This window comes from Brienomyrus brachyistius, chromosome 10, assembly GCF_023856365.1.
Source record: "Brienomyrus brachyistius isolate T26 chromosome 10, BBRACH_0.4, whole genome shotgun sequence".
NCBI lineage: Eukaryota > Metazoa > Chordata > Actinopteri > Osteoglossiformes > Mormyridae > Brienomyrus > Brienomyrus brachyistius.
This window is the reverse complement of record NC_064542.1, coordinates 23,549,397-23,577,192: the sequence shown is the minus strand read 5'-3', so window position 1 is coordinate 23,577,192 and position 27,796 is coordinate 23,549,397. Positions and strand designations below refer to the sequence as shown.

Genomic DNA, 27,796 nt, shown 5'->3' with positions numbered 1-27,796 from the left:
TGTATTAAAAACAACACAGAACACGAAATATAGCCGCATTCACGTTTGACTCTTACCTTATTGAATGATGCTTTTAAATATTTAGCGGATTTCAAAATTCTCTAATAGCTGGAATAAGAGGAGTTATTGGTCACCCGAAGATCTGGCAGCTTCGTATGCAGAAATGTTCACCGTTTCGTACTAGTATCTCTGCCGGTGACAGTGGTGAGTAATACATACCAGTTCACCATTAATGTCCATCTCCTCAAGATGTTTTACTATTGCAGGTATAATTAGTAACATACGTTACTGAATTAACTAGGCAGAAAAGTTTAGCTTTTTTAATTATTTTTTTCTGAGGCGACTAGATTTTAGTAACAGGCATATCAATACAGGTCCTTGTTTAGACTGAGTATCGATCAGCTGAGCAAACAGTAATACTGGTGAAACAGTTGACTTTGTGATATGGGGCTGGATCGAGAGGTTACAGATTAAGGTCCCGTGGAATCTTGCTGTGATGTGCTAAAATAAATGTTAAACTCCATTTAAGTCAATTTATGCAGCCCCGTTTCCAATTTTCCGTGACAAATCGACAACTTAAACAGAAAAAAGTGTCCTTTACAACTGTTATGGATTTTTATGTTTTTTCCAAATGAAATACCAATAGTATACGAAAAACTGTACTGCACGGTATTTATTAGCCGTGCGTGATCGGTTTAGCTGAAATATCATTAAGGGATAAGCCACAGTTGCGGGACCGTTTTTCCAAACGTGTCCCATTACACGCCGTTGTCTGTGCGCCCCCGGCGGACTCTGTCCGCACTGCAGGCGCAGCTTGGCATTTCCCAGTCGAATCTCCTCACTTCCTGTTAGCTAGTACTAACAGCAAACAGCTGGAAAGGATGGTGAGGGATATCCATCAGCCTTGAAGTCGATATGGCAGTTTTATTTCTGAAAAGATAGGAGTCTGCGTACCAAGCTGTCGTCCATGAAACGCCCGTGATTTTGAACTTATTTTCCCCGGAATCCGGCTGCGGCTGGCCGGCGTACCGCTATTCCCAGCTGCCCGCAGTCATTAGCCTCGCCAGATACGTGAGCATCGCATCTCTTTGGAGGGCAAGTTTCAGTATAGTACAGCTGCCTGACAGTCATGTATTTTAATCTAGTGATCGTCCTTAACGAATGCTTTTCCCCATGTCTTATACGGTTGCTGTGTGTGAGATAGGCTTGACGTGGTTCACGTGGCTTCACTTTTACTAAGATTTGGCATTATTTTAATTTACATGGAAATATTTCCAAAGCTTAACCCCAAAAATAGCAAGTAATATAGAACTGTATAGGATTTGTCTTTTCGTAATTATTTTACTCCCACGAAGTTTCCTTTTGTCATCCAGTTTTTAAGTTGTTTACCTTTTTGTGGTTAACATTAGTATAATTCAAGCGTCCACTTTGTGTTCTTTTTACCCAACTACTTGTGCTTTCACTTGTGAATATGTTACTTTCCCAATGGTTTAAAATGTATTTTGTAATGAACTCATTCTGCTTTGTGACCATAATACACTACATACTTCCAGGGCAGTTGATTCTGTTTTGCATGTAATACAGGGGGCTCCTCTGTCTTTAAGCAGTATCGGCTGTATGTTGTTTTTTTGTCCTTTTTCGAGAAACTGGAGGTGATCCTTTGATTCATTCAAACTTTTCAGAGTTTTATGTCTTTCAGAGATGGGATTGCAGGACAGGACGATGGCCTCGCTGGGACTCTGCTTACTGTGGGCTGTACTGTCCCAGAGTCAGCAGCCCCTGGACCCAGTAGACCAGGAAGTCTTCCAGCCCCAGAGCACCCTCTCAGACATGGAGTTCACCACTGTGAGCTCATTCCGCGGCCCAGGCAACAACGATTCGCGCAGCAACAAGGAGCTCCCCATCTTGCTGTGGTGGACCGCAGGCCTTTTCCCGCATTTCCCCGGCGACACGGAGCGCATCGATTGCGCCCACTCCTCGTGCATGGTCACGCGCCTCCGCAAGGTGCAGCTGCACCGGCGCACCACTGCCATCATCTTCTACGGCACTGACTTCCGGGCATATGAGGCGCCGTTGCCCCGGTTGCCCCACCAGATGTGGGCGCTCTTCCACGAGGAGTCGCCGATGAACAACTACGTCCTGTCACACAGCCCCGGCATCCATCTCTTTAACTACAGCGCCACCTTCCGCCGGGAGTCCGACTACCCGCTCACGCTCCAGTGGCTGCCCACGCTCGACTACCTGCTGAGCCCGCCGGTGTTCTCGCTGCAGCAGAAGAATAAGTGGCGCAGGGCGGGGCTGGCCCCTGTGCTGTACATGCAGTCCCACTGCGACGTGCCCTCTGACCGCGATCGCTATGTCCGCGAGCTCATGAAGTACATCGAGGTAATGTGGAAGCCCCAGCAGCGAAGCAGTTCCTCACACCACCTGTATTATTATTCCTCATGAATTTAGAGCCTGTATCTGTCCATACATCCATCCATCCACCTTCCAACTGCTTTTCTGCCGTTTTCAGGCAGCACAACACAGAGGAGCACCCCTCATGGGATGCTAGAAACTAAGGATGTTGCTGATCTATACTGAAATATCTATTTTTTCGATCTGAATGTTTCATTTTGCGAATTGATTCTAACGATATTTTTTTTCCCCCATTATTATTTACATTATTTAAATGTTTATATTATTATAGACAGCAGAACGTGAACCACTACCAGACATGCTTTTAGGCACTCAAACACTAGTGTAGCTAGATAGGTGGAACGGTCCTCAGTTAGCAAACTTTATCATCATATTGCATCGATTCAGGTAGAAAAATTCAGTGGTTTGGTCTGTCCCTGCTAGAGACTCGCAGATCATACACAACATCACCCAAGTACTCAGAGGGAAGAATCTCTTTAAAACACACAGATGGAGCAAACTCACCAAGCATGGTCACAATGGACTTCGAACCTCCAACCCTGGTGTTGTGAGGCAACAGTGCTAATTTACAGTGCTGCCCAGTTCAAAGCATTTCAAAGTTCATAGCTAGTTGCATAGTTGCTATGTCTAATAGAGCTGAATGGTAGCTAATTAAGAGTTTAATAGTGACCCCACTGAAAGTCGGAGGTCTTGTGTTCAGCTGTCACTTCCTGTCCAGCACGTGCACAGAATAACCAGTAACCAGTGCTCTGGCTATATGTCCCGCCCAGGTGGATTCATACGGGAAGTGTCTGAACAACAAGCCTCTGCCTGAGCGTTTGGAGGACACGAGTACAGCCACGGGAGAGGATGCGGAGTTCATGAGCTTTGTGGCGCGCTACAAGTTCCACCTGGCCATGGAGAATGGCCTGTGCGCAGACTACATGACGGAGAAGCTGTGGCGGCCGCTGCACCAGGGCTGCGTGCCTGTGTACAGGGGCTCCGCCTCTGTGCTGGACTGGCTACCCAGTGAGCACTCCGCCATTCTTATCGACGACTTCCCCTCCCCCCGTGAGCTCGCCCAGTACCTGAAGGCACTAGATGGCGATGACGCGGAGTACGCCCGCTTCCTGGGGTACAAACTCCCTGGGCGCCTTACCAACACCCGCCTGCTGGAGGCGATGCGAGACCGGGAGTGGGGAGTCAACGACATGAGCATGCCCAACTACCTCAATGGCTTCGAGTGCTTCGTGTGTGACCGGGAGAATGAGCGGCTGGTGGCCACACGAGCTCATCGCCGAGCCCCCAAGAAAAACCCCTTACCGCTGGCGAGAATGGCGAACAGCTCCCACATGGGCTGCCCGCTGCCCTGCCCTGGCTTTGGGACCGTCGCTGACCTTCCCGCCAATGACAGGTGAGGCGGCCAAATCCGGCATCGTGTTTTGTGGCAGCTTACAGCTCTTAGCTGAGGTAGGCGAATTCACACTCTTCGTGGGAGGCCTTTGCATTGATAATTAATCCTGGGTTGGGTGCTGACTTGCAGTGTGAAAACTGTGGGTGTTTGAGGCTCCTCTACTAGCCCGGTGCCTCCCTGAATGTTCTTATATTGCACATCTGGTCCTTGAATAGTCTTCTTAGCTTTTTGCTTTGTCAGACGTTGTTCTGTACCTCCTGCTTCAGTTGCTGAAACTTGTACCTCAGCATTCACTGGAAGCTCAGCCTAGCTGCACTTATGCCTTCTTGACTATTTGACAGCATGTAGGTTTGTATTGTGCTATTTGCTTAACTTCTATATCACTTTGGACAAAAGTATCTGCTAAATACATAAATGTGTACGTGTCTGTGTTGGCAGCTGGCTGCAGATGTGGCCCCCAGATTACTGGCAAAGCCTGGACCAAGCAGAGGGGTTGCAGTCTCTGATCCAGCACAACGAGTCAGACCCGGGACTCCTGTGGCACTATATGCAGAAGCTAGCTGCAAGTAGGACTGGAGGCGTTTAGAGAAGAGCAGTGCAAACTGACTCAAATGGTGACGTGGGCTCATGTTTCAAGGCGAGGTCCGGCTGTTGTACCCTTGAGGTGTGTGAGATTTGCACATATATAAGCTCACTAAAACTTTTTCCAGGAATTAAAACTCAGGAAATTGCCTCTTCTATAGGGCACAACATTCCCACTGTGCTTAGTATTTATCTGCAGATTTAAGTTGTTTACAATCAAGTGTGCTGTACATGCCCACTGGTTTTGTACCATTTACCAAGTTTTGTACTTGTTTTATTTTAATCACCCATCTTATTTAGATGGATTTTTTGATTGCACATGTCTGCATCTCCGACCCTTTTGTGGATTTTCATATAGTCTGTACATAAGCATTTAACCTTTCTATATATTGTACATATTAAACTTTGTATTTTGTTTTTATAGAATTAAACAAAGAGGTGGTACATGTTTGTGTGGATTAGTTTATTGATAGTACACAAGCATAGTAATATTCTGCTAGATTTAACATTAACAATAAGGCACACAATGTTTTATAGCACTATATTGTTTGATTAGTATAGTTCAAATATTGAAAATACAACTCAGTATGAAGTTGACGGGAGTGGTCAATGGTCGAAGGACATAATGTCCTGTTCATATCCGTGGATGTAACTTGAAGCGATAGACCTCTATTCCTGAAGTATCAGTCTTGCACAATAGCTCTATGGAAATTCAAACCATATAGTATAACCAGCTGTAATGGTTCAATTCTCATAGTAATTTTCACATTAATCTATGTATTACTTTCAATAATGTCGTAATGCATTAGAGAAAAATATGCCAAAGTATATTTCTTGCATCATCTGGCTTCTGACCCTCAGCTGCACCTTTTGTCTCTGGAAAAATGGGAGGGGGGGGGACAGTGTTAGTGTGTCATAGCTAGCGATAGTTCCAAAGATATGGTTTGCGATCTTCAGGAAATATCAACTTTCAGTCAGTATTGTTCCAAGTCAATTCAACATTTAAAACAATAAATATTTCCGCATTGTTATATAATAGTTCAGTCTTCCCTGCCAGTATGCTAGATGCTGAGTGAACAGCCAGCACTATATAACATTTCGGGTTACAATGATGACCCGGGTTATCTCAGCTGAGGCTCCAGGCCTCTGACTGCCTCACCTAGATGGTCTTGGCGTAGCAGCTCTCGCAGTGGACCACGCCTTTGTGCAGGAACATGCTGTACAGCAGGTCTCCCATGGACTTGCCACACACGCCACACTGCAATATGGCGTAGATGTCAGTGATGCCTACACGCGACATCGAGAGAGCACCATCCACGAAACATGCCGCCGTGCTAATTAATGCCACCCCAACATCTCCACTCGCCTGTTATCTCATAGTGACAAAGACATAGCGAACTCTAAAGACCCCCAAAAGTATTGTAATAACATGCTTTTACCTTTAGTGTGAAACTTCAATTGATGAAACACAATTTAAGTAATAGTATCGCTGCTGGTGTACCTAGTAATTCTGGGCTCCCTGCCCCCCCCCCCCCCCCCCCCCCCGAATCTGCTAGGGTATCCATGTCCCTCCTGCACCCCTGAACAAAACTTTACCTTGAAGCAGGCTGGGTGGCAAGAGATGTTCAGGTGCTCGATGGTGATCTTGGCCTCGCTGCCCACAGGCAGCCCACAGTATGTGCAGGCGCTCGATGTACTGCGGACAGGAGGCCATTGGCATAGGTTTCATCAATAAGCCATGCGTGCATCTCATGGAAATCCCTCACGTTAAATTGAGATAAGCATTATGGGCATTAGAGATAAAATGCACTTTAGATAATGAAGGCGTGTGTATGTATAGCAGGCTTGTGAAGAAGCCCACCTGGAGCTAGATGTAGGGCTGCTGTAGTTGTAACTGGAAACACTGGATGAAATATAGTCACCGGAGAATCTGCAAGGGAAGAAGGTGCACAAGACCTCGAATAAGACACAATGCCATCTGCCTCAGCAACAGCAGATGACAGCAATGTCTAAATAACTTAAATTTAACTCCTTCAACAGCATCCAGAGCCTTCAGGGAGTAGCACATTCTCAAGATGCACTTACAGGTCGTTGTTGGAGATCCCTGTAGCCGGTTTCGTGTTGACGTATTCCTTCAGTAGCACAATTCCCCTGAGTATGGGCGAAGATACAGCCATTAACCTCAAGCAGTGCCCAGTGGATGGGTTCTGCAGGTCAAAGGTCAACACATGCACCCACTAATCCTGACGTGGTAGCAAAGCCTCTCAACTTACTTCTTGGATTCAGTTTCAGAGGGGGTGGCTTCCTGGCTAGTGGTTTCCAAGGAGCTGTTTGCGACACAAAAAAAAAATGTTCGGTAATATTTTACTTGAGAGAGCACAAGTAATTTAGTAACTACTTAGTTACTACTCAAGTTCAAATCATGAACAAATATAGTAGCTGCATGAAACTCATGAACCGTTTTGATTGCTTAATGATGAATGAACACGGCGTCAGTACATAATTAACACTTAGTTTCAGGTTAATTAATTAATACATAAATAAGTAACTACGATATTTGTGCCCCCTCAAGTAAAGTTACACAATATTCGTCCAGTTACAATTAATATCAACAGAACTAAGATGTGTCAAATGACTGAGATCATCGTAACACAATTATACAAAAACTAAACATTTCACCATTATAATTTAAGCAATGAGATCAATATGATGTTCTATGCATTGCAAAATGTACTGAAACACACTCCTGCGCAGGATAATGATGTTTCCGTCAACAATGGATCGGATATACGATGGTCCAGTAAGATTATTACGGAGCTGAAAAATGCTGCAGTATGTTTGTAGTGATGCTTGTGTAAACAGACCTATTGCACTGCCAGTCGTGTAAAAGCATAGCACACACAATTATGTATAGTACATAATTCTCACTAATGATAGCAGCTATGTTATAATGGTTTATGTATTTACTGTGCTGTACTTTATTCATTAGTTTTGAGTGTACTCTTTTAACTTAGAAAGTATACTGTAGCCTGTGTAGCAAACTATAACATCTGTTTGTGTAAGTACACCATGACATCCACACAACCACAAAATTGCCTAATAGTGCATTTCTCAGAAGTTATTCCCATCGTTGGGTGACGCGTGACTCATAGTGCTGCATCCAAATTACATGTATTTTATTTGTGAAATAAAACGGAAAATCTGCTATATGAAATCTTCCACTTGAATGGTACATCTCTGAAGGAGTAACTCACTGTCTTTTGAGAGCAGCCATAAATTAACTTAAAGGCAAAGGTGTCCTGTCACTTGACAAAAAGGAAAACCCTAAAATTTGTTTCCACATATTCACATTTTCACAAAACTCTCATACATACATATGTCTACTCATACACACATTTGCCTGAATGTTCTTTATGTAAACCAGTTAGACCAGTCTTGTTGACCTATTTAAGGGCGTGTATTTAGGGAGAGGCAACTAGAAAATCTACAGTTATGACCAAACACAGTGCATGTATTAGTTAGAAACCACAAGTGATTATGTATTCGTGCTACAACGGCCGTCGAGAAGACGGGGCTTTACATAGTGTATCTCCAGACAGCTGCATCTATGGAGCCACACAGTTATTCTCAACAGTGGAACTGTAATACCTTTTCTGTACTAGAAAAAACTGTACAGGTTTGATGGCATTCCCATCAAGCTATTTATGTGACACGATAAAACAACCATATAAAACAAGAACTGCCCACATAATGGATGTTTAGCTCTCACAAACGGTCAGAAGATGACTTTGACACTGAGGAATAAAGATACTTACCTGTCCATTGAAGATGGTGATGGGTTGTGTGGCTCACTGCAATGAAGAAGGCAGCAGAGGGTCACACTGGCAGTCCAGGAGTAGCGTGTAGGTACACTGTGAGCATATAAGTCTCTGCCCTGCCGTCTTTCTCTTATTAAGCCTCTTGCTTTTGCACTCCCACTTTCACACGACCTGTGGTTAGTAACTGAGATGGCAGTGTGACTGGTGGCGCACCGAGTCTCTCCTGATATTCCAGTCAGAGGCGTGTCCTTGCCCTAGTTTACCACGCTTCTACTGTAACTGCATCTGTAAAGCACTTTTTTGCTTCCTGCCTATAAGTTGCTATATATTGACCATCCCAGTGTCACAGTCAGGTGCTGTATGGAGAAATTCTAGCCTCCCCCAGACAAAATGCCACTTTGGGGGCATATTTTATGTATAATTGTATGTATTCAAGGCCCTCCGTCAAGTGCTGGGCCCCCTAAATCTTCCAAGGAATTAATGCCCCTCCAACAAACCTGGTCATTGCATATCTGACCAATCACTATATTATATATGTATATATAGATAATTTTTTTTCTTATACGGCTGTGAAACAACAGCACTACCTCCTGTGTTGCCATGACATTTGGTGACTTTACAAGATTATTTCATAACTTGAAATTCTATCCTACTGAATTATGCTGGATGCTAAAGGATTTTATTAGTGTGTCATACTTGTTCTCTGAATCATGAACCAACGTGATGGGTGTCGTCTGTTTGTCACACAATGAATGGCTGTTTCTGGTATGCACGTGCACAAGCAAGTACACGGAAACTCTCTATCTCTCTATCTCAGACAGTCCACATTTTTGGTCCCAGCCAAGAACATCAAATATCTGGTACCGATGTGGTGGAAGTTGGAAGGGAGCAAAAACATGGACGGTCTTGCAGGGAGCTGGGAGGGAGCAAAAACATGGACTGTCTGGGGGTTCCTGAGGACCGGGTGGGGAAACACTGTCCTAACCGCTTATCCTATTCAGGGTCGCAAGGTGAGACATCACACAGCACCTCAGAGCACACAGGCACAAACTCTGGCACCTTAGGGGATTATGCCAATTATGCTAACTAACTACATGACTTTGAACTGCAGCAAGAATTTGGAGCATCTAGATCAGTGTTTCCTCAACCAGGTCCTCGGGGACTGCAAGACAGTCTACATTTTTGTTACCTCCCAGCTCCCAACACACCTATTTCAGGTATTTGGTGTTCTTGATTGGCTGGGACCCATATGTAGAATTTCCAAGGGTCCCTGAGGACTGGGGGAACTTAGAGAAAACCTTTACAGGAAGAAAATGCAGACACCACACATGGACAGAGCACAGGAGGGATTTGACCCCTCCAACCCTGAATGTTTGAGTCAACTATGCCATCCACAGGGTCACCTTGCTGCCCATTACATGAAAACTACAGTCAAGATTTCCTACAGAATTCAGAAAACAATGATTTTGCCAGACATATTGGACAGCTACAATAATTGATACTTTGTTCAATCGAAAAGGGTAACAGTCAATAGTTCATACTTTTGGCTTGAAGGCTGCAGTTTCAACCATAGTCTAGCCAACATTGTTTTACGGAAAGCATTTGCTTGTGTCTACGATTGTAATACACAAAGTATTAGTTCACTTGAATAAAATTCTCTCTTAAGCATTAAAAAGAGCTGTTCATCCTACAATTGTAGAATTGTACAATTGTTACAATCCTGAATTGTAAAGCGCTTTGAGTACTCATAGGAGTAGAAAAGCCCTATATAAATGCAGTCCATTTACCATTTACAATATTATTAGCACCCCATCTACTTTGAAGGAATCTACTTCAAGTGAAGGTCGTGTTCCTTTGAACTGTGTAAGTTATTAATTATATAGTAAATAAATACAATTCTGTACACTAATAAGAGAAACGGTGTACGAAATTTCAAATAAATTTTTATGCATTTTTGAGGTTAGCGATGTCAATTGCATAATCCTTGAGGCACTGAAGAAGAGAGTTGACTCACATTTTCTCCACTGTGATAGTGAAATTTTCGTGGTCTTCACAGAGGTCATTAAGGTCCTCCTCAAAGCTGAAAGGCAATGCAAAAAATACATGACATCAACTGCAAGTTTATCCAGAGCACCGTCTCTTGTAGGGTTTTGTTAACTAGTCAATACCACACTCAGCTCCAGTCTTGCTATGATATTCTGTAGTCTTCTGTTAAATTTCTGTTTCCCTCAATAACATTCACTGCCTGGTGCTCCTAGATGAAACCAGGACTAATGGAACAGGTAAGATCTCACCTATCCTCTGTTTTTTTCAATGGAGAAACTGGCGTTGTGGATCTAAAACACAGTATTTATTGATTGTCATTCCGATAACATGTATGGTCTGTTTTCACACAAAGGATAAATATTAATGCCAACGCCTTTACCTTTTGTTGGGGTCCACAGGAAAGGGGTCAAATAGATCCATGACACTGATGAACACAAACAATTTTTTTGTGTATGACATCTAACTTGAAATGTTTTGGAGAGTTCGTCCTCCATTGACCATGTTTTACTCAAGAGTACAGAGTACTTACAAACAGCACTGTACATATAATCAAAGTGCACACAGCAAAATTGTTTTTTTAAAAAGCTGTATTTCTGACACAAAGCCTGGATCTTACATATATCCTGAACTTTAATCATCCAGCTGTCTGAATGTATGAAATTATAAACCACATTTGGAAAAAAAACTATGCAAATCACAATAAACTAACTGCGTGATGTTTTTACTTGACGATGTTGATTTGTCACTACAAACAGGACTGGGGGCCCATGCTGCCTCACCTGATATCAGTGGATTTGGGAGGCTCTTTAAAAGGACTGGGATCTGTGGAACTGAGATGCAAACAATACTATCTATTAGAATGAAAATAAATCAGACTAAAATCTTTAACTATTGATGTATATTACTTAAGCTATAATTGTAACACGATTTTTTTCAGTATCATGTACAGCACAAACTTATTATATATGAACACACCTGGCACCCAATGATGTAATACATGCCAGTAATGTAACAGTTGTTTCCATTATTAATGTAAAAAATGTCAACAGTGTAACAGCAAACCAATAATATACAAAAGTCTCTGAATCAGAAGCATATTCCATTCTTGGCCAGTTATTGACTTTTATTACATTAAGATAGGTAATATTATTACATTACTGGCTGTTACAACATATTTCCATTACATTTGTCTAAACATGGAGTAAATTACACCCTTTAAATAATTATATGGTTTTGGTAACAGATGTGGTCACTGTCTGTGTGCTGGAAGGACCTTCTCTAGCTTTCTGCTCTGTGACTCTGAAGGTGACATCAGAACCAAACAGGCCTCAGTATCAGTCTCAGCTTCAGCTTCAGAAGCAGAAGCAGACATGTACTCACAGCCTCCAAATCTCAGATACAGAATACTGAAGAAATCACTGCTCACTCTCAGACAGACATCAACAGCCAAACCAGAATAGTAGACTTCCCTGTTTCAGCTATAGTTCAATGTTTCCCAGTCCAGTACTTTGGGAACTCACAGATAGTCCACATTTTTACTCCCTCCCAAGGAGCTAAGAGAGAGCAAAAATGTGGATCGTCTTGCAGGGAGCTGAAAGGGAGCAAAAATGTGGACTGTTTGGCAGGGAGTTGGAAGGGAGCAAAAGGACATGGACCGTCTGTGGGTCCACGAGGACTGGAATGGGAAACACCGAGTTACACAATGTCACATGTAGGCTGCAGGAGCAAATACATCATGGGGACAGACAAATGAGAAGAGGATTTTTGACATATGTTGTCAAAGTGAGGACCAGTGTGTTCTGGGTTGATGTTGTTGTTTTCATGGTGACTTGATGGGACTGACAGAACAGCAGAACACTCCTAGACACTTTAAAAATGGGTTCCATGAAAAGCAGAGACAAAAATGGGGTCTTTACCTCTGGGTAGTAGTGGGTTCCTTGGCTGTGGCTGATTCACTGGCGCTGAGGTAGGAAATGCAAGATGTGAGACAGGAAGATGGCAAATGGCAGAGAAACATTAATGAGAACAAAGTTAACTGAACTTCATTGTTCTTTTTTTCACACACTAACCTGATGGATTTAATGCTGAATGGGATGACATCATCAGCCAGCTTGTCCAATGAGATGCTTGTTTTCTGATCTACCTGAGTCTTCTGGCTGAGGGTAAAAGAGAATATATCTTTGACACTTTTTTACCCTTACTTATATGTAGTTAACATTGTACTTAACAGCATTATTCATATGTGCAAATCTTTACAAATGCTGTTTCTGTTCCCATGCATTCCACAGCGTTCGTTATAGCTTCTTAGCTGGAGACATTAGCTCTCAAAATGTTACTGTATCGGCATGTTTTTGGCAAACACAGAGACTGACCTACCTCTCCGGTACACTGGGAAAGGGATCTAAAAACTTTTCCCCACTGCCGGAGACAGGGAGCAAAGCAGTGTTAAGCAAATACACAAAATCACAGTGTAAAGCGTAAAAATTACATGAATTGAAGTATGTGTAGAATGCAAAACCCACAATGCTCACTAAAACCAAGAACTGAATATAATAATGAATGGTACTTTATTTGAACAAACCTTTCAGCCAGGGAGATGAGGTCCTGATTGTCTATGTTTTTATTGGACTCTGGGGCTTGTTCAGCTTTAGCAGGTGAACTGCAGTAAGGAGACAGAGAATGATCATCCAGAGCTACAGGACGGCTTAAAGCCTGAAGCTCAAACGTGTGTGTGTGTGGCTGTCTGCATTCTCAATGCACTCTACGTGTTTGTGGGAAGTACACAATCACAACAATTGTGTTTCAAGATACAGGCCCCTGGTGTTAATTGCATTTTTGTTTTTCTGTTCCAGGACTAACTTAGTATGAAAAAACACAGTTTGTAGCTACAGGAGATTGCAGAGATGGTAGGAAGTGGTCTGGGGGAGATGAAGAGGGAAGGAAAGCAGGGGTCTCAGTGGACTAAAGAGACAGGGGCTACTTCCCGAGGACACTGGGGTAAAGGACGCCTTTTGAAACAGGGTCATTAATCACGCATATTCCCTACCTGGCCTTAACTGGAGAGGTCTCTGTCCATTTCTGTCCCACAACCTGTTTAGTATCTTTAGAGCTGGTAGTGGATATAAAGAAACACAGTTATAATTAGCTGACATTATTATGTAAAAGAGGATGAGGATGTCATAGGACATTGTGCACAAGTAGAGGAACAAAGTGAGGCAGGGCAGTAAGGTGGGCATGCCAAGAGAGGGCATTAACTCTACCTGCTGGAGACGACCGGGGCAGGAACAACAGCCGGGGGCACTTTTGGTGTTTCCACTGAGCTGATTGACAGGACAATAAATGAATGATTAATATTAATCAATATATTTTAAATGATCGCTTATACATTCAGAGCACCACAGCAGCCTGCCATCTGCTGTGATGACTGATTCGCCTGGCGTTCATGACGTCCTTACCTGGTATTAATTGCGGGGCTTTTCTGCTCCACCAATGGCTTGAGGCTGTGAGAAAAAAAGAGCAGAGTTATCATCTGTAGGGATTTGCACTTAAAGAGGGATTTAGGGAACAGGAGAGGATGCTGAACAGAAACAGGAGGGATGACTGATTGGGGAGGGAATTCATGCTACCTGCATGAAGGGGTAGGTGCAGGACTGGAATCAGACGCAGCTTTTGATGCTTCTGCTGAGCTGCAGGAAGGTAAAACAAATTATTATAGTTATAATCATAATTTAAAATGAGAGGGGAGTCCAGGACCGTCAATAAGAAAGAAAACTGAATGTCATTGTATTTTATCATGCTTTTTAGGGGACCTGCAAAAATCAGTGGTCACTTTGAACACTGGTTATAATAACAAATGTATCTCCTTACCAGGCCTTAACTGCTGGGCTCTCTGGCTTTTTCAGCATCTCAACCAGTTTAGTATCTTTAGAGCTGGTAGCAGAAAAAAACATAATTAGTAATTATTAATTAAATGATTATTCAAATGGTAATTATCAGTGGTGTTTATGGAAGGGCGAGGGGAAAGGTAGAAGGTGTCGTGCGAAAGTAGAGAAATGAAGTGATGCAGGACCGTAGGTAGTCATGCCATGAAAGGGGCATCTATTCTACCTGGTGGAGACGACCGGGGCAGGAACAACAGCCGGGGGCACTTTCGGTGTTTCCACCGAGCTGTAAGACAGTACGATAAATGCAGATTAATATTAACCAGCACATTTCATGCTATCGCTTTTGCAGGCAGTGCAGACTGTGGACGCCCTCTGTGTGCTGTTATACACTGACTGGCCTCGCATTTTATATATCACTACCTGCTCTTAACAGGTGGGGTCTCGGTTTTCTGTTCCACGACTGGCTTAGACTCCTTGGGGCTGTGAATAAGCAAGAAATTGATTAGCAGTGATCTGCAGTTAAACAAGAAAACATATTTGATGTGAAATTTGTGAATATTTGAGAGGGGCAATTATTCTACCTGGTGGAGACGACCGGGGCAGGAACAACAGCCGGGGGCACTTTCGGTGTTTCCACCGAGCTGTAAGACAGTACGATAAATGCAGATTAATATTAACCAGCACATTTCATGCTATCGCTTTTCCAGGCAGTGCAGACTGTGGACGTCCTCTGTGTGCTGTTATACACTGACTGGCCTCGCATTTTATATATCACTACCTGCTCTTAACAGGAGGGGTCTCGGGTTTCTGTTCCACGACTGGCTTAGACTCCTTGGGGCTGTGAATAAGCAAGAAATTGATTAGCAGTGATCTGCAGTTAAACAAGAAAACATATTTGATGTGAAATTTGTGAATATTTGAGAGGGGCAATTATTCTACCTGGTGGAGACGACTGGGGCAGGAACAACAGCCGGGGGCACTTTCGGTGTTTCCACTGAGCTGCAGGAGGGTAAAACAAATCCAGCAGAACTGTTACAGTCACAGATCAAAATGAGAGGGGAGTCTAGGACCCCCCCCCAATAAGAAAGAACACTGAATGCCATTTTTGGGCCCCCTGAAAAAACATTGGCCACTTTGAACAGTGGATGTAATTATGAAGGTATTACAGCTAATGGCTTTTCTAATCAGAGCCAGAGCACCTCAGACACCTGCCTGGCAGAGGAAGAACATAAAGATGAGAACATTCCTAGATGGGACATCAGTATATAAGCAGACAATCAAATAGTTAGACACTAAAGGCAATTCACGGGCCACACAGGTCAGGTCACATCTGAACATGCAGCCCTGGAGCAGCAGAATAACATTCAATATCTTACAGGCAAACGAAGGGACACAATCAGTCTGTCGGCCCTCACCACTATTCACTCGGACCTGTGAAGGCCAGACCTCAGACACGAAAAGCAGAAGAAAACCTGCAAGCAATTCATGTGATGTCCTCATGTGCAGCCTGTTTATGAAAAGCCTGTATATGATGTGGCAGCTTCAGTGAAACCACAGTCCTGTATCTCCTTACCAGGCCTTAACTGCTGGGCTCTCTGGCTTTTTCAGCTCCTCAACCAGTTTAGTGTCTTTAGAGCTGCTAGCAGAAAAAAACATAATTAGTAATTATTAATTAAATGATTATTCAAATGGTAATTATCAGTGGTGTTTATGGAAGGGCGAGGGGAAAGGTAGAAGGTGTCATGCAGAAGTAGAGAAATGAAGTGATGCAGGACCGTAGGTAGTCATGCCATGAAAGGGGCATCTATTCTACCTGGTGGAGATGACTGGGGCAGGAACAACAGCCGGGGGCACTTTCGGTGTTTCCACCGAGCTGTAAGACAGTACGATAAATGCAGATTAATATTAACCAGCACATTTCATGCTATCGCTTTTCCAGGCAGTGCAGACTGTGGACGCCCTCTGTGTGCTGTTACACACTGACTGGCCTCGCATTTTATATATCACTACCTGCTCTTAACAGGAGGGGTCTCGGTTTTCTGTTCCACAACTGGCTTAGACTCTTTGGGGCTGTGAATAAGCAAGAAATTGATTAGCAGTGATCTGCAGTTAAACAAGAAAACATATTTGATGTGAAATTTGTGAATATTTGAGAGGGGCAATTATTCTACCTGGTGGAGACGACCGGGGCAGGAACAACAGCCGGGGGCACTTTCGGTGTTTCCACCGAGCTGTAAGACAGTACGATAAATGCAGATTAATATTAACCAGCACATTTCATGCTATCGCTTTTGCAGGCAGTGCAGACTGTGGACGCCCTCTGTGTGCTGTTACACACTAACTGGCCTCGCATTTTATATATCACTACCTGCTCTTAACAGGAGGGGTCTCGGTTTTCTGTTCCACGACTGGCTTAGACTCTTTGGGGCTGTGAATAAGCAAGAAATTGATTAGCAGTGATCTGCAGTTAAACAAGAAAACATATTTGATGTGAAATTTGTGAATATTTGAGAGGGGCAATTATTCTACCTGGTGGAGACGACTGGGGCAGGAACAACAGCCGGGGGCACTTTCGGTGTTTCCACCGAGCTGTAAGACAGTACGATAAATGCAGATTAATATTAACCAGCACATTTCATGCTATCGCTTTTGCAGGCAGTGCAGACTGTGGACGCCCTCTGTGTGCTGTTATACACTGACTGGCCTCGCATTTTATATATCACTACCTGCTCTTAACAGGAGGGGTCTCAGTTTTCTGTTCAACGACTGGCTTAGACTCCTTGGGGCTGTGAATAAGCAAGAAATTGATTAGCAGTGATCTGCAGTTAAACAAGAAAACATATTTGATGTGAAATTTGTGAATATTTGAGAGGGGCAATCATTCTACCTGGTGGAGACGACTGGGGCAGGAGCAACAGCCGGGGGCACTTTCGGTGTTTCCACCGAGCTGTAAGACAGTACGATAAATGCAGATTAATATTAACCAGCACATTTCATGCTATCGCTTTTACAGGCAGTGCAGACTGTGGACGTCCTCTGTGTGCTGTTATACACTGACTGGCCTCGCATTTTATATATCACTACCTGCTCTTAACAGGAGGGGTCTCGGGTTTCTGTTCCACGACTGGCTTAGACTCCTTGGGGCTGTGAATAAGCAAGAAATTGATTAGCAGTGATCTGCAGTTAAACAAGAAAACATATTTGATGTGAAATTTGTGAATATTTGAGAGGGGCAATTATTCTACCTGGTGGAGACGACTGGGGCAGAAACAACAGCCGGGGGCACTTTCGGTGTTTCCACTGAGCTGCAGGAGGGTAAAACAAATCCAGCAGAACTGTTACAGTCACAGATCAAAATGAGAGGCGAGTCCCCCCAATAAGAAAGAACACTGAATGCCATTTTTGGGCCCCCTGAAAAATCATTGGCCACTTCGAACAGTGGATGTAATTATGAAGGTATTACAGCTAATGGCTTTTCTAATCAGAGCAATTATTCTACCTGTTGGAGACGACCGGGGCAGGAACAACAGCCGGGGGCACTTTTGGTGTTTCCACCGAGCTGCAATAAAGTGAAGTTGAGAATGATTTATATTAATATATTAATGTGTGCATTATAAGTAATAACTAAGCCAATAACAGCAGTGGGGGGTTGGGTGCGATCATGGGGAGTGTAGGGGTTATGGAGAGATACACACATACACTCTTATTCACATAGTTATACAGCGAGGGCAAATCAGTCACCAATAATTAATCAGCGTCAAGCATAAACAAAAGCATAAGTTGTCCTTCTCATGACAACAATTCACTGCAAAATTAAAGATAATACAAGCAGCAACTCACTTTCATAAAGCCTGTGTTTATAACAATGTTTCTCAACCCAGTTCACCGGACCCCCAGATCTTCCATGTTTTTGATCCCCTCCAGCTCCATGCCAGACAGCTCACATGGAGGGAGCAAGAACGTGAACTGTCTGAGGGCCATCTGAGGGTTCCCGAGGAGCAGGTTCAGACAGCTCACATGGAGGGAGCAAGAACGTGAACTGTCTGAGGGCCATCTGAGGGTTCCCGAGGAGCGGGTTCAGACAGCTCACATGGAGGGAGCAAGAACGTGAACTGTCTGAGGGCCATCTGAGGGTTCCCGAGGAGCGGGTTCAGACAGCTCACATGGAGGGAGCAAGAACGTGAACTGTCTGAGGGCCATCTGAGGGTTCCCGAGGAGCGGGTTCAGACAGCTCACATGGAGGGAGCAAGAACGTGAACTGTCTGAGGGCCATCTGAGGGTTCCCGAGGAGCGGGTTCAGACAGCTCACATGGAGGGAGCAAGAACGTGAACTGTCTGAGGGCCATCTGAGGGTTCCCGAGGAGCGGGTTCAGACAGCTCACATGGAGGGAGCAAGAACGTGAACTGTCTGAGGGCCATCTGAGGGTTCCCGAGGAGCGGGTTCAGACAGCTCACATGGAGGGAGCAAGAACGTGAACTGTCTGAGGGCCATCTGAGGGTTCCCGAGGAGCGGGTTCAGACAGCTCACATAGAGGGAGCAAGAACGTGAACTGTCTGAGGGCCATCTGAGGGTTCCCGAGGAGCGGGTTCAGACAGCTCACATGGAGGGAGCAAGAACGTGAACTATCTGAGGGCCATCTGAGGGTTCCCGAGGAGCGGGTTCAGACAGCTCACATGGAGGGAGCAAGAACGTGAACTGTCTGAGGGCCATCTGAGGGTTCCCGAGGAGCGGGTTCAGACAGCTCACATGGAGGGAGCAAGAACGTGAACTGTCTGAGGGCCATCTGAGGGTTCCCGAGGAGCGGGTTCAGACAGCTCACATGGAGGGAGCAAGAACGTGAACTGTCTGAGGGCCATCTGAGGGTTCCCGAGGAGCGGGTTCAGACAGCTCACATGGAGGGAGCAAGAACGTGAACTGTCTGAGGGCCATCTGAGGGTTCCCGAGGAGCGGGTTCAGACAGCTCACATGGAGGGAGCAAGAACGTGAACTGTCTGAGGGCCATCTGAGGGTTCCCGAGGAGCGGGTTCAGACAGCTCACATAGAGGGAGCAAGAACGTGAACTATCTGAGGGCCATCTGAGGGTTCCCGAGGAGCGGGTTCAGACAGCTCACATGGAGGGAGCAAGAACGTGAACTGTCTGAGGGCCATCTGAGGGTTCCCGAGGAGCGGGTTCAGACAGCTCACATGGAGGGAGCAAGAACGTGAACTGTCTGAGGGCCATCTGAGGGTTCCCGAGGAGCGGGTTCAGACAGCTCACATGGAGGGAGCAAGAACGTGAACTGTCTGAGGGCCATCTGAGGGTTCCCGAGGAGCGGGTTCAGACAGCTCACATGGAGGGAGCAAGAACGTGAACTGTCTGAGGGCCAACTGAGGGTTCCCGAGGAGCAGGTTCAGACAGCTCACATGGAGGGAGCAAGAACGTGAACTGTCTGAGGGCCATCTGAGGGTTCCCGAGGAGCAGGTTCAGACAGCTCACATGGAGGGAGCAAGAACGTGAACTGTCTGAGGGCCATCTGAGGGTTCCCGAGGAGCGGGTTCAGAAACACTGGTCCAAGGCACCAAATTGGGGGGCTTCACATGTCTACATATTAGTACCTGGTCTTAGCTGGAGCAGCCTCTGTTTTTGGTTTCTGTTCCATGACAAATTGAGTGTCTTTGGGACTGTGATTCAAAAAAGAAAAAAGGCAGCAGCACAATTAGCACTGGCTGGAAAAACTTAGGATAAGAATCATTATTATAGGAATATTCACTCCTGACCTCATGTCAATAAAAGCTCATGGAGTGACATCATCATAAGTCTCTGTGGAGTCCAAAAATAGTTAGAAAATATTTTTACTCTCCTACCTGGTCTTAACTGAAGTGATCTCAGGTTTAGGTTCTACAGGCAACTTTGAGCTGTAAGAGAAAGAATAGATATTATGATTGTCATGCATTTGCAAACAAATATCTATGTTAATGACTTAAACATAGATGATACTAAGTTAATGGAACCCAGTATAGTTTTGGGGGGTTTCTGTGGTGGCTCAGTAAGCAGCATAACCGACTTATGTCTCCATGGCTGAGGGTTTGAATCTCATCCCTGCTTTCAGTTTGTGGACTTTGCATGTTTTCCAGGTGTTGTGCCTCCCAAAAAACATGCAGTTAACTGATGTCACTATGTTGCCTGAATTGTGTCACTTGTGATAAGCTGGCCCCCCATCCAGGGTGTTCCCTGCCTTATGCCCTGTGATAAGCTGGCCCCCCATCCAGGGTGTTCCCTGCCTTATGCCCTGTGATGAGCTGGCCCCCCATCCAGGGTGTTCCCTGCCTTATGCCCTGTGATGAGCTGGCCCCCCATCCAGGGTGTTCCCTGCCTTATGCCCTGTGATGAGCTGGCCCCCCATCCAGGGTGTTCCCTGCCTTATGCCCTGTGATGGGCTGGCCCCCCATCCAGGGTGTTCCCTGCCTTATGCCCTGTGATGAGCTGGCCCCCCATCCAGGGTGTTCCCTGCCTTATGCCCTGTGATGGGCTGGCCCCCCATCCAGGGTGTTCCCTGCCTTATGCCCTGTGATGGGCTGGCCCCCCATCCAGGGTGTTCCCTGCCTTATGCCCTGTGATGGGCTGGCCCCCCATCCAGGGTGTTCCCTGCCTTATGCCCTGTGATGGGCTGGCCCCCCATCCAGGGTGTTCCCTGCCTTATGCCCTGTGATGAGCTGGCCCCCCATCCAGGGTGTTCCCTGCCTTATGCCCTGTGATGGGCTGGCCCCCCGTCCAGGGTGTTCCCTGCCTTATGCCCTGTGATGGGCTGGCCCCCCATCCAGGGTGTTCCCTGCCTTATGCCCTGTGATGGGCTGGCCCCCCATCCAGGGTGTTCCCTGCCTTATGCCCTGTGATGGGCTGGCCCCCCATCCAGGGTGTTCCCTGCCTTATGCCCTGTGATGGGCTGGCCCCCCATCCTGGGTTGTTCCCTGCCTCGTGCCCATTGCCTCCGGGATAGGCTCCGGACCCCCCGCGACCCAATAGGATAAGCGGTTTGGTAAATGGATGGATGGATGGATGTTCTATTCAGTTATTGAAGATGGATGAATATGGGCCAAGTGTGTAATATATCAGACTTTGTGTGTTGCCAGAGCACAGGATAGGATCAGTGCATTGGGCAGCAGGAAGAGGATATCAGATTCTCACCTTGAGGGGGGTACAGACTGCACTGTCTGTCGGCTACCAACAGGGGGCGTCATGTCATCCATCCCTTTGTCTTTGTGACTAATGTCATCATCGTCATTAATCACGACCCTGCACACACAAACACAAGGAAAAATAAGGCTGCTTATCAGTTCCATTTGATATATCTTTCTTTGTGCCTGGTAGGACACTGCTTTCTGTACTCAAATTAATGCTACCAAAGACATGAAAACCATTGTAAACTTTTAACCGCCATTATAGTGCAATGACAGGCAGAATTGGGTGATAAACAGAATTTTGATAATGCTTAAAATAATAATTCTAAGAATGCTTAAAGGCATCTGGGTTACCGTTTAGCCACGAATGGCAGACCAGCATCTTGTGGTTTTTCTACAGACCTGTGACACAAATCATGAATTCAGAAACGGGGCAAAAGCAGAGATTGAACGTTAGACTGACGGGACAAACAGCAGGGTGTCTGGGGCAGATGTAAACAAAGACAAGGTGTGATGCGGGAGGTGGGTGGAGCCACTCACTCATATTTCTTAGCTGCTGAGAGGACATAAGATCGCTGCCGGGCTGCGGACGACATGAGCACATTGCTGGCGGCCTCCGTCCTGAAAGGGCAGGGAAATGGGAAGGTGATGCATTACAACTTACAAGCATACATGCTGTGTAGGAGATGATAAGGCATAAGTGCAGCTAGGCTGAGCTTCCAACGAATTCCCAGGCAGAAGTGTATGCAGTGTTGGAGTAGGAGCTACAGAACGACTTCTAACAAAGCAAGAACCCAAGCAGAAGTTCAACTTAAGAACATTCCTGAGAGGGAGTCATTCTGCTGGGCTCTCTGGCTTTTTCAGCTCCTCAACCAGTTTAGTATCTTTAGAGCTGGTAGCAGAAAAAAACATTGTGCTTGAATACTGCAGTTACTCTGCCTCAATGGTCTACAGATGCTGCAGGTGCTGAAAAGTTAAGGTACTGCATTTTGTTTTGTGTGTATATATATCCAGTTGTACTATGCATTACATAATATTATATAATTTCCTCAGGGATCAATAAAGTATTCTGAATCTGAATTCTGAATCTGAATTGTATAACCTGTTTATACGCCCAGGTAAGAAGATGCTAGTCTTATTGTAAATGTGACCTGGGATGTCTGATTGTTTGAGTTTTGCCTGTTTTGGTCATGTGACTGAGTCTGCCTCGGGGACATCCCTTCATGTCTCGCCCCTTACCGCTTGTCCTGTTCCTCGGGAGACAGCGTAACATCATCCACGTAGGAGCTGCTGCTACCTGACCGGACAATGTGAGGAGCTCTGAAACGCACATGCACAACATTCACAATCAGACAGTCACAGCAGCACATGTACACAGCACGGCGGTCATGCGCAGACAAAATATGACTTACATCTTCTTGTAGCTGTCAGTGGGCTTCTTAACAAAGGTGCCAGAGGGGGCACTGACAGGAAAAGAGAACAGACATGAATCAGACTCCTTCAGCTAAAATCTGCTATAGGAAAAACGGCATCCCGCTTCACAGAATACCTTTGTGTCTTCTTAACATTTGTCTTACCTGGTTCCATTGGACGCAGGTGCTTTTTCATTGTTGGTTTTCGTGAAAACACCCCTGAAAGAGAAAGCGATAATTCAGTTCAGTGCTCTGAAAGGCTGTTTCCATCTGGTTCCTGCTTTGCCGGAGACCCGTCTTACCTGATAAGGTAACCTGAAGATGGTTTGGGGCTACAGAACAGAAACAAAAAGAAATCACCATCACTCACTTTTCTCTTGTATATTTAGTAACCTGAGCACATTCCATTCCTGCATGATGCCAGGTGGCTAAGGTACTGGACTCGAAACCCAGGGGTGGCTCCCCATGCGGGTTCAAATCCCACTCATAGCATTGCTATAGAACTAGGTTAACTCAGTTGTAAAGCACAAATCTCTTAATCACTGGGTTGTAAGTCTGATCCGTCGAGTGGGTTGTTCTGCTTATTTTCAGGGTTGTGTTTAGTTCTGTGAGTTAGACTCTGTACTTGTGATCAAAAGGGTGTCGGGTCAAAGCTCAGGGTCGGTAGAGTGATTTCATCAGTACTCTGGATAAATTAATCTGCTAAATAAATGTATGTATGTTAAAAAAATGCTAAATACAGAAGCAATCTTGTAATTCTGGAGCGTTACTCCCCAGCCCCATTATGGCGCGTGTCCCCCCATAGTTCTGTTTTACATAAGCCTGAATGCTTACGCCTGTGTGGTGGTGGGAGAGCTGGGATCGGTGGCTGCTGAGGCAGCAGTGGGAGATGGTGGGGGGCTCAACTCTAAGATGGGAGGTGTCGCCTTCACCTCCGCTAACCTGCAGAAAGGAAGAGAGACATCGATCAGCAGCCACGCTCGAATGTCGACGTTTGGATGGGTGGGTGGGAGGTGTCTCCAGTGAACGAGTGTGGTAGACTGTGATTGGTTTACCATGACTTCTGCTGCTCAAGTTGTGGTTCTGAGCGCTGCTGGATCCAGCTGCTGTCTCCCTTAAGGGAGGTCCGGACCTTCGTGGTCCGTAGTACCGACTGACGATCCCCTTCTGAAAACAGACAGACCGGAATAGCAACCTGTTAAGACATTGACACTCATGCACAGCATTCAGAGAAACACACACAACTGAACACACACAGCTGAACACACACAACTGAACACACACAGGAAAACGCAAACATGTATGTATTAACAAAAATGCTCCTCATTCATGGGCAAAATCATAAAAACACCTAAAAATACCATAAGGAGTCTGGCCACTGTTGGAATACAGTCAAACAAGTCCTGAAATGGGTGGGTGAGATATTGGATCATCCTTCAAAAAGAAAAACTTCTATTTCTTTGAGGCATGAACAAGACTGAAAATATTTTGCAACCTGCACTATAGACTTCTACGATGTTTAGGTTTGGTGTCTAGGGAGACCATGGACTTTATCGTGATATTCACAAAATGAATCGGTTTCATTTCAGAATTTGAACAGTGTAGGGTGACCAATTAATCCATGTCAGAGGGCACACTATGAACTGGGACAGGGTTAGTAAACTACCATTTCAGTTAAAAGGGCCTGAATTTCACTTTAGAACTGAGTACTTGCTGTGCGCTGATTGGTCAGTCTCCTATACTCATACATGTGTCACTAATGTTAATGTGAAACAGCTGGTTGAGTCATTCGAGCAAAGAAGGAAACCAGTAAAAGCACAAGAAGAACTAATGAGCCAAACACAGGAGCCTTCTAGTTTTAAAGTAGTTTATAAAATCTGAAGTAGTTCACAGAGTCCCCCCCCCCCCCCCCCCCCACATGGATTAGGTCGTCACCCTAGAACAGTGTTTGCCCCACAGAGAACCAGGTCCTGCAAAACATCTTCATATATCATGGCTGTTCTACAACCATGCAGAGAAATCATCAAATCTAATGACTGCCCCCACCACGTTTGCCAGTTCTTAAGCTTTCTCTAAATGTAAACCTGACCAGATGTAGGATAAAGGGTGAAAGCAGACTCATCACACCATGTTACTATCTTCTACTTCTGAGAAGTTTTTAATCTATGCTATACCTTCTTTTGCTGTCTCCTTTTTTGGATGGCAGCCCTGTCATAAATTCCAGCTCTCGAAATACCATTTTGTTGAAAATGTGCTACAGAGATGCGAGTCAATCCTGCGCTCATTCCTGAGTCCATACTTTAGTGCTGTTGAGCAACTGTCCTTTTTAGTGCCTGCCTGTCCCAGTTGGTAAGCTTGTGACCTCTGCTTCTCTTGGTAACTGCAGGTAATCTGCATTTGGCGTATGCTGGCATAATTTCTGACATAAACTCCTAATACAAAAAACTATTTTGCACCTGTATTTCAGGTGCTGGCTCTTTGGCTTCTTTGAAACGTAGTTGCTTTAAGTTGCTTTGAAAACTCAGATATGAAAGTGCTGATTCAGACATTGTTGATGACTGACACGTACTGATAATTGGCACTCAACCTCATATAACTCACATTTATAGCTGCTTTTTTTGCCTGTGATTTAATTATTTTTCATGTCGTATCTGTTTTACTTTGTCCATATATAAATATGGGGTATGACTACTGTAGAACGAACTTTAATTATACTTAAAAAATATTTATAAATGAATGCAAAGAATGCGAGGAAGAATGTCACAGATGGTCTCACCTTTCAGGTTGAAAGGGAAGTGAATATACAATGGAATGCTACGGTGTGTATTTTCAATCACAATAAAGCTGTTGGCAGCAGACAGCTTTGGAATGCATCAGCATCCACTGAAGGTAACATTCCAGGGTTCCATCATGCCGCAAGCATTTCTTGACGAAATCTTTACACATTCAAACTCAGACGCAAACAGCTTTCAGCTCAGTTTCATGATCGCCGCAAGTCACCCACTATGATGCTATTAAACGACAAACTCACCTTTCGACATGTTTGTTGGCTGCCTGTACTGTTATCAGCTTCGTTATGGTGATGCCTGTATCGGAGAGATGGGCACATTGGTAGACAATTGAAATACTATGTGTAAACTCTAAAGCACATGAAATATGGGAAACAGACCTTTTTAACGGGAATGGTAGAACTCCTATGTTTTACGTTCTTCCACATTAGCATCCATAAGTAATTCTATCATGTCTACCAATTTTGTCTGTACTGATGATGATCTCTGCTCCTTGCACTTGTAAGTTCAGTATGAGTATAAAGGTGTCTACATTTAATGCTGTAAATAAATTAAGCCCACAGAGGTTCGCCTGTCGCTTTCTTCAGTTATCTGGGCTTTCTGGAGGTTCTCTATTTATTCATACACAGTTCCTCTGAGTTCGGTTTCCAAAACAAGCATTATTTGGGCATGTCAAAGTCGACGTGCAAGCAGGAGGCAAACCGGGTGGAATGCGGTGCTCCATTCAGCCCCAGCTCTGCCTTGGCCCCCAGTATTCACACTCACACACACACACCCCCTTCTTGGATGCCTGCCCTGATAGTCACCCAGCATTCACCCTCTTGCCCCATCCTGACATTACGCACACAGGGATATGCACATTTTCCATGCAGTGGAGAAGGGGTTACCCATGCACACCAGCAGGGCCTCTTAAGAAACACTGAGGCCTTCAACTTAAGCAAAGTCACATTCAAATACAGGATTTGCTTTTAGTTTACTTACACAGTTTATGAATCAACCATATCAGTGTTTTTCATCCATTTCCTCATATACTCATGGTATATTACCTATATATAATCTATCTATACAAACCTACTGCATACCTGCAATATCACGCAACAGAGTTTGTACTTTGGTAAAATGATACATAAACAAATGACTCCATCCAATGAAGGCTGCTGAGATGGAAATAAACCAATAAACCATCAATGACTTCTACAAATCTGTTAATGGTCAATGCAGACCGTTAATGACTCCTAAAGAGACCTTTGTTTGCTTCCTGCTCGATCTGTATATTCCCCTAATTATTTTATGTTGCTTGTGGGAAAGTAGGAGTGCCACTGTGTCTGCCACTGTTGCCTCCCAAAGCATTTTCCATCTCCATTATTATTTAACAGGTAATAACCTATATGTCTCACAGGTGTGTAATCCGTAATTATACAGTTTTGCAATATCCTACAATTTCAATTAACATTACAGAAGCCCATAAAACAATACATATTTATATACAACCTGCAGTATACAAAAAATTACACATATAAAAAAGGAAAACATGAAGTCATGCAGGAATACTATGACAGCACATCCTGTGGTTAACAGGGGAACTTTACAGGCAATTACATTACGGGCAAACCTACAAGTGGAGGTAACCAGAAGTACAACTATTACCAGAAGATAGAATTACAAACAGCTTGGAAGTTAACTTCAGCATTCAAAATCACTGCCCAGACAACAAACCCTAACAGTGACTATAACTTCTGCTGAATGTACGTCTCTGCAGAATGCCTTTATTTAGGTTCACCTAAGTTGTGCCTCCATTAAAGAAACACACGTTTCACACAGCATAGACGTAGAAAAATGAAGAAAGCAAGACCTGGGAAACATACCTGTTTGGTCTGGGCAGTCAGTCAGCGTTATCAGACGCTCCTTTCTGTTTGACAGGTGTCTTCCACTGTGATCAGGTTCAGGCAACACCGCAGACAAGCTCAACCAGTCAGTAAGGCTCTGCCCCACCCTGGGAATGGGCGAGGTCACACAGCACCAGCACACACGCAGGGTACAGGGCGGAGGTTTCTGTGTCGGACTGCTTGTTTGCTTCTACACACGTTTCTATCGTTTCCTTGAGCATTACTTGGGATGGGGGGGGGCATTAAGTCACATTTGGCCAACGAATCTCTTCTGACAGGCGTTGGACCAGCAGTACTTTACAAGTTTAAAAGGTATGTCACAAAAACAAAGATCAAATGCGAAGCAGGCGCCAAACCTGCTGAACGTGGCAAGAAATCATGCTGGACTTCCCCAGATGTATTTATATGT

General features: G+C 44.8%; 2 protein-coding genes across 54 annotated transcripts; one reads left to right on the top strand and one right to left on the bottom strand.

The window, feature by feature from the left end:
* The first annotated feature begins 82 nt into the window (after positions 1-82).
* fut11 (fucosyltransferase 11 (alpha (1,3) fucosyltransferase)) lies at positions 83-4,837 on the top strand. 4 transcript variants are annotated; one of them, XM_049027829.1, is made up of 4 exons: positions 83-204; positions 1,700-2,385; positions 3,189-3,811; positions 4,250-4,837. In XM_049027829.1, exons 1-4 carry the CDS (start codon positions 156-158, stop codon positions 4,395-4,397), a joined length of 1,506 nt encoding a protein of 501 aa, XP_048883786.1. In that variant the 5' UTR covers positions 83-155; the 3' UTR covers positions 4,398-4,837. The 4 variants fall into 4 exon arrangements, with proteins under 4 accessions (XP_048883786.1, XP_048883787.1, XP_048883789.1 ...); XM_049027830.1 differs by lacking the exon at positions 83-204 and adding an exon at positions 215-266; XM_049027832.1 differs by lacking the exon at positions 83-204 and adding an exon at positions 820-1,071.
* On the bottom strand, positions 4,836-27,482 carry znf185 (zinc finger protein 185 with LIM domain). 50 transcript variants are annotated; one of them, XM_049027774.1, is made up of 49 exons: positions 27,367-27,482; positions 25,744-25,798; positions 23,768-23,879; positions 23,547-23,654; positions 23,015-23,044; positions 22,878-22,931; positions 22,713-22,763; positions 22,540-22,620; positions 21,841-21,921; positions 21,655-21,702; positions 21,308-21,415; positions 19,987-20,037; positions 19,738-19,803; positions 17,641-17,700; positions 17,387-17,446; positions 17,226-17,285; positions 17,029-17,088; positions 16,868-16,927; positions 16,671-16,730; positions 16,510-16,569; positions 16,313-16,372; positions 16,152-16,211; positions 15,955-16,014; positions 15,715-15,780; positions 15,081-15,140; positions 14,920-14,979; positions 14,723-14,782; positions 14,562-14,621; positions 14,365-14,424; positions 14,125-14,187; positions 13,884-13,943; positions 13,713-13,757; positions 13,518-13,577; positions 13,304-13,366; positions 12,839-12,916; positions 12,634-12,675; positions 12,327-12,413; positions 12,174-12,218; positions 11,037-11,087; positions 10,637-10,681; positions 10,506-10,547; positions 10,226-10,291; positions 8,209-8,244; positions 6,667-6,720; positions 6,479-6,544; positions 6,255-6,323; positions 5,990-6,089; positions 5,553-5,651; positions 4,836-5,269 (listed from the first exon to the last, which is right to left on the bottom strand). In XM_049027774.1, exons 2-48 carry the CDS (start codon positions 25,751-25,753, stop codon positions 5,553-5,555), a joined length of 2,937 nt encoding a protein of 978 aa, XP_048883731.1. In that variant the 5' UTR covers positions 25,754-25,798; positions 27,367-27,482; the 3' UTR covers positions 4,836-5,269. The 50 variants fall into 50 exon arrangements, with proteins under 50 accessions (XP_048883731.1, XP_048883732.1, XP_048883733.1 ...); XM_049027775.1 differs by having other exon boundaries at positions 15,715-15,777; XM_049027776.1 differs by lacking the exon at positions 19,738-19,803.
* Positions 27,483-27,796: the final 314 nt, after the last annotated feature.

Excerpts from the sequence above, each read along its gene's own strand:
- fut11 (XM_049027829.1), top strand. The coding sequence starts at position 156 with ATGCAGAAATGTTCACCGTTTCGTACTAGTATCTCTGCCGGTGACAGT. Across the intron at positions 205-1,699 it reads TATCTCTGCCGGTGACAGTG|AGATGGGATTGCAGGACAGG; the intron begins GTGAGTAATACA and ends TATGTCTTTCAG. Across the intron at positions 3,812-4,249 it reads GACCTTCCCGCCAATGACAG|CTGGCTGCAGATGTGGCCCC; the intron begins GTGAGGCGGCCA and ends CTGTGTTGGCAG.
- znf185 (XM_049027774.1), bottom strand. Across the intron at positions 23,045-23,546 it reads TCTCCCACCACCACACAGGC|CCCCAAACCATCTTCAGGTT; the intron begins GTAAGCATTCAG and ends TCTGTTCTGTAG. Across the intron at positions 11,088-12,173 it reads GAACCCACTACTACCCAGAG|TTCCACAGATCCCAGTCCTT; the intron begins GTAAAGACCCCA and ends TTTGCATCTCAG.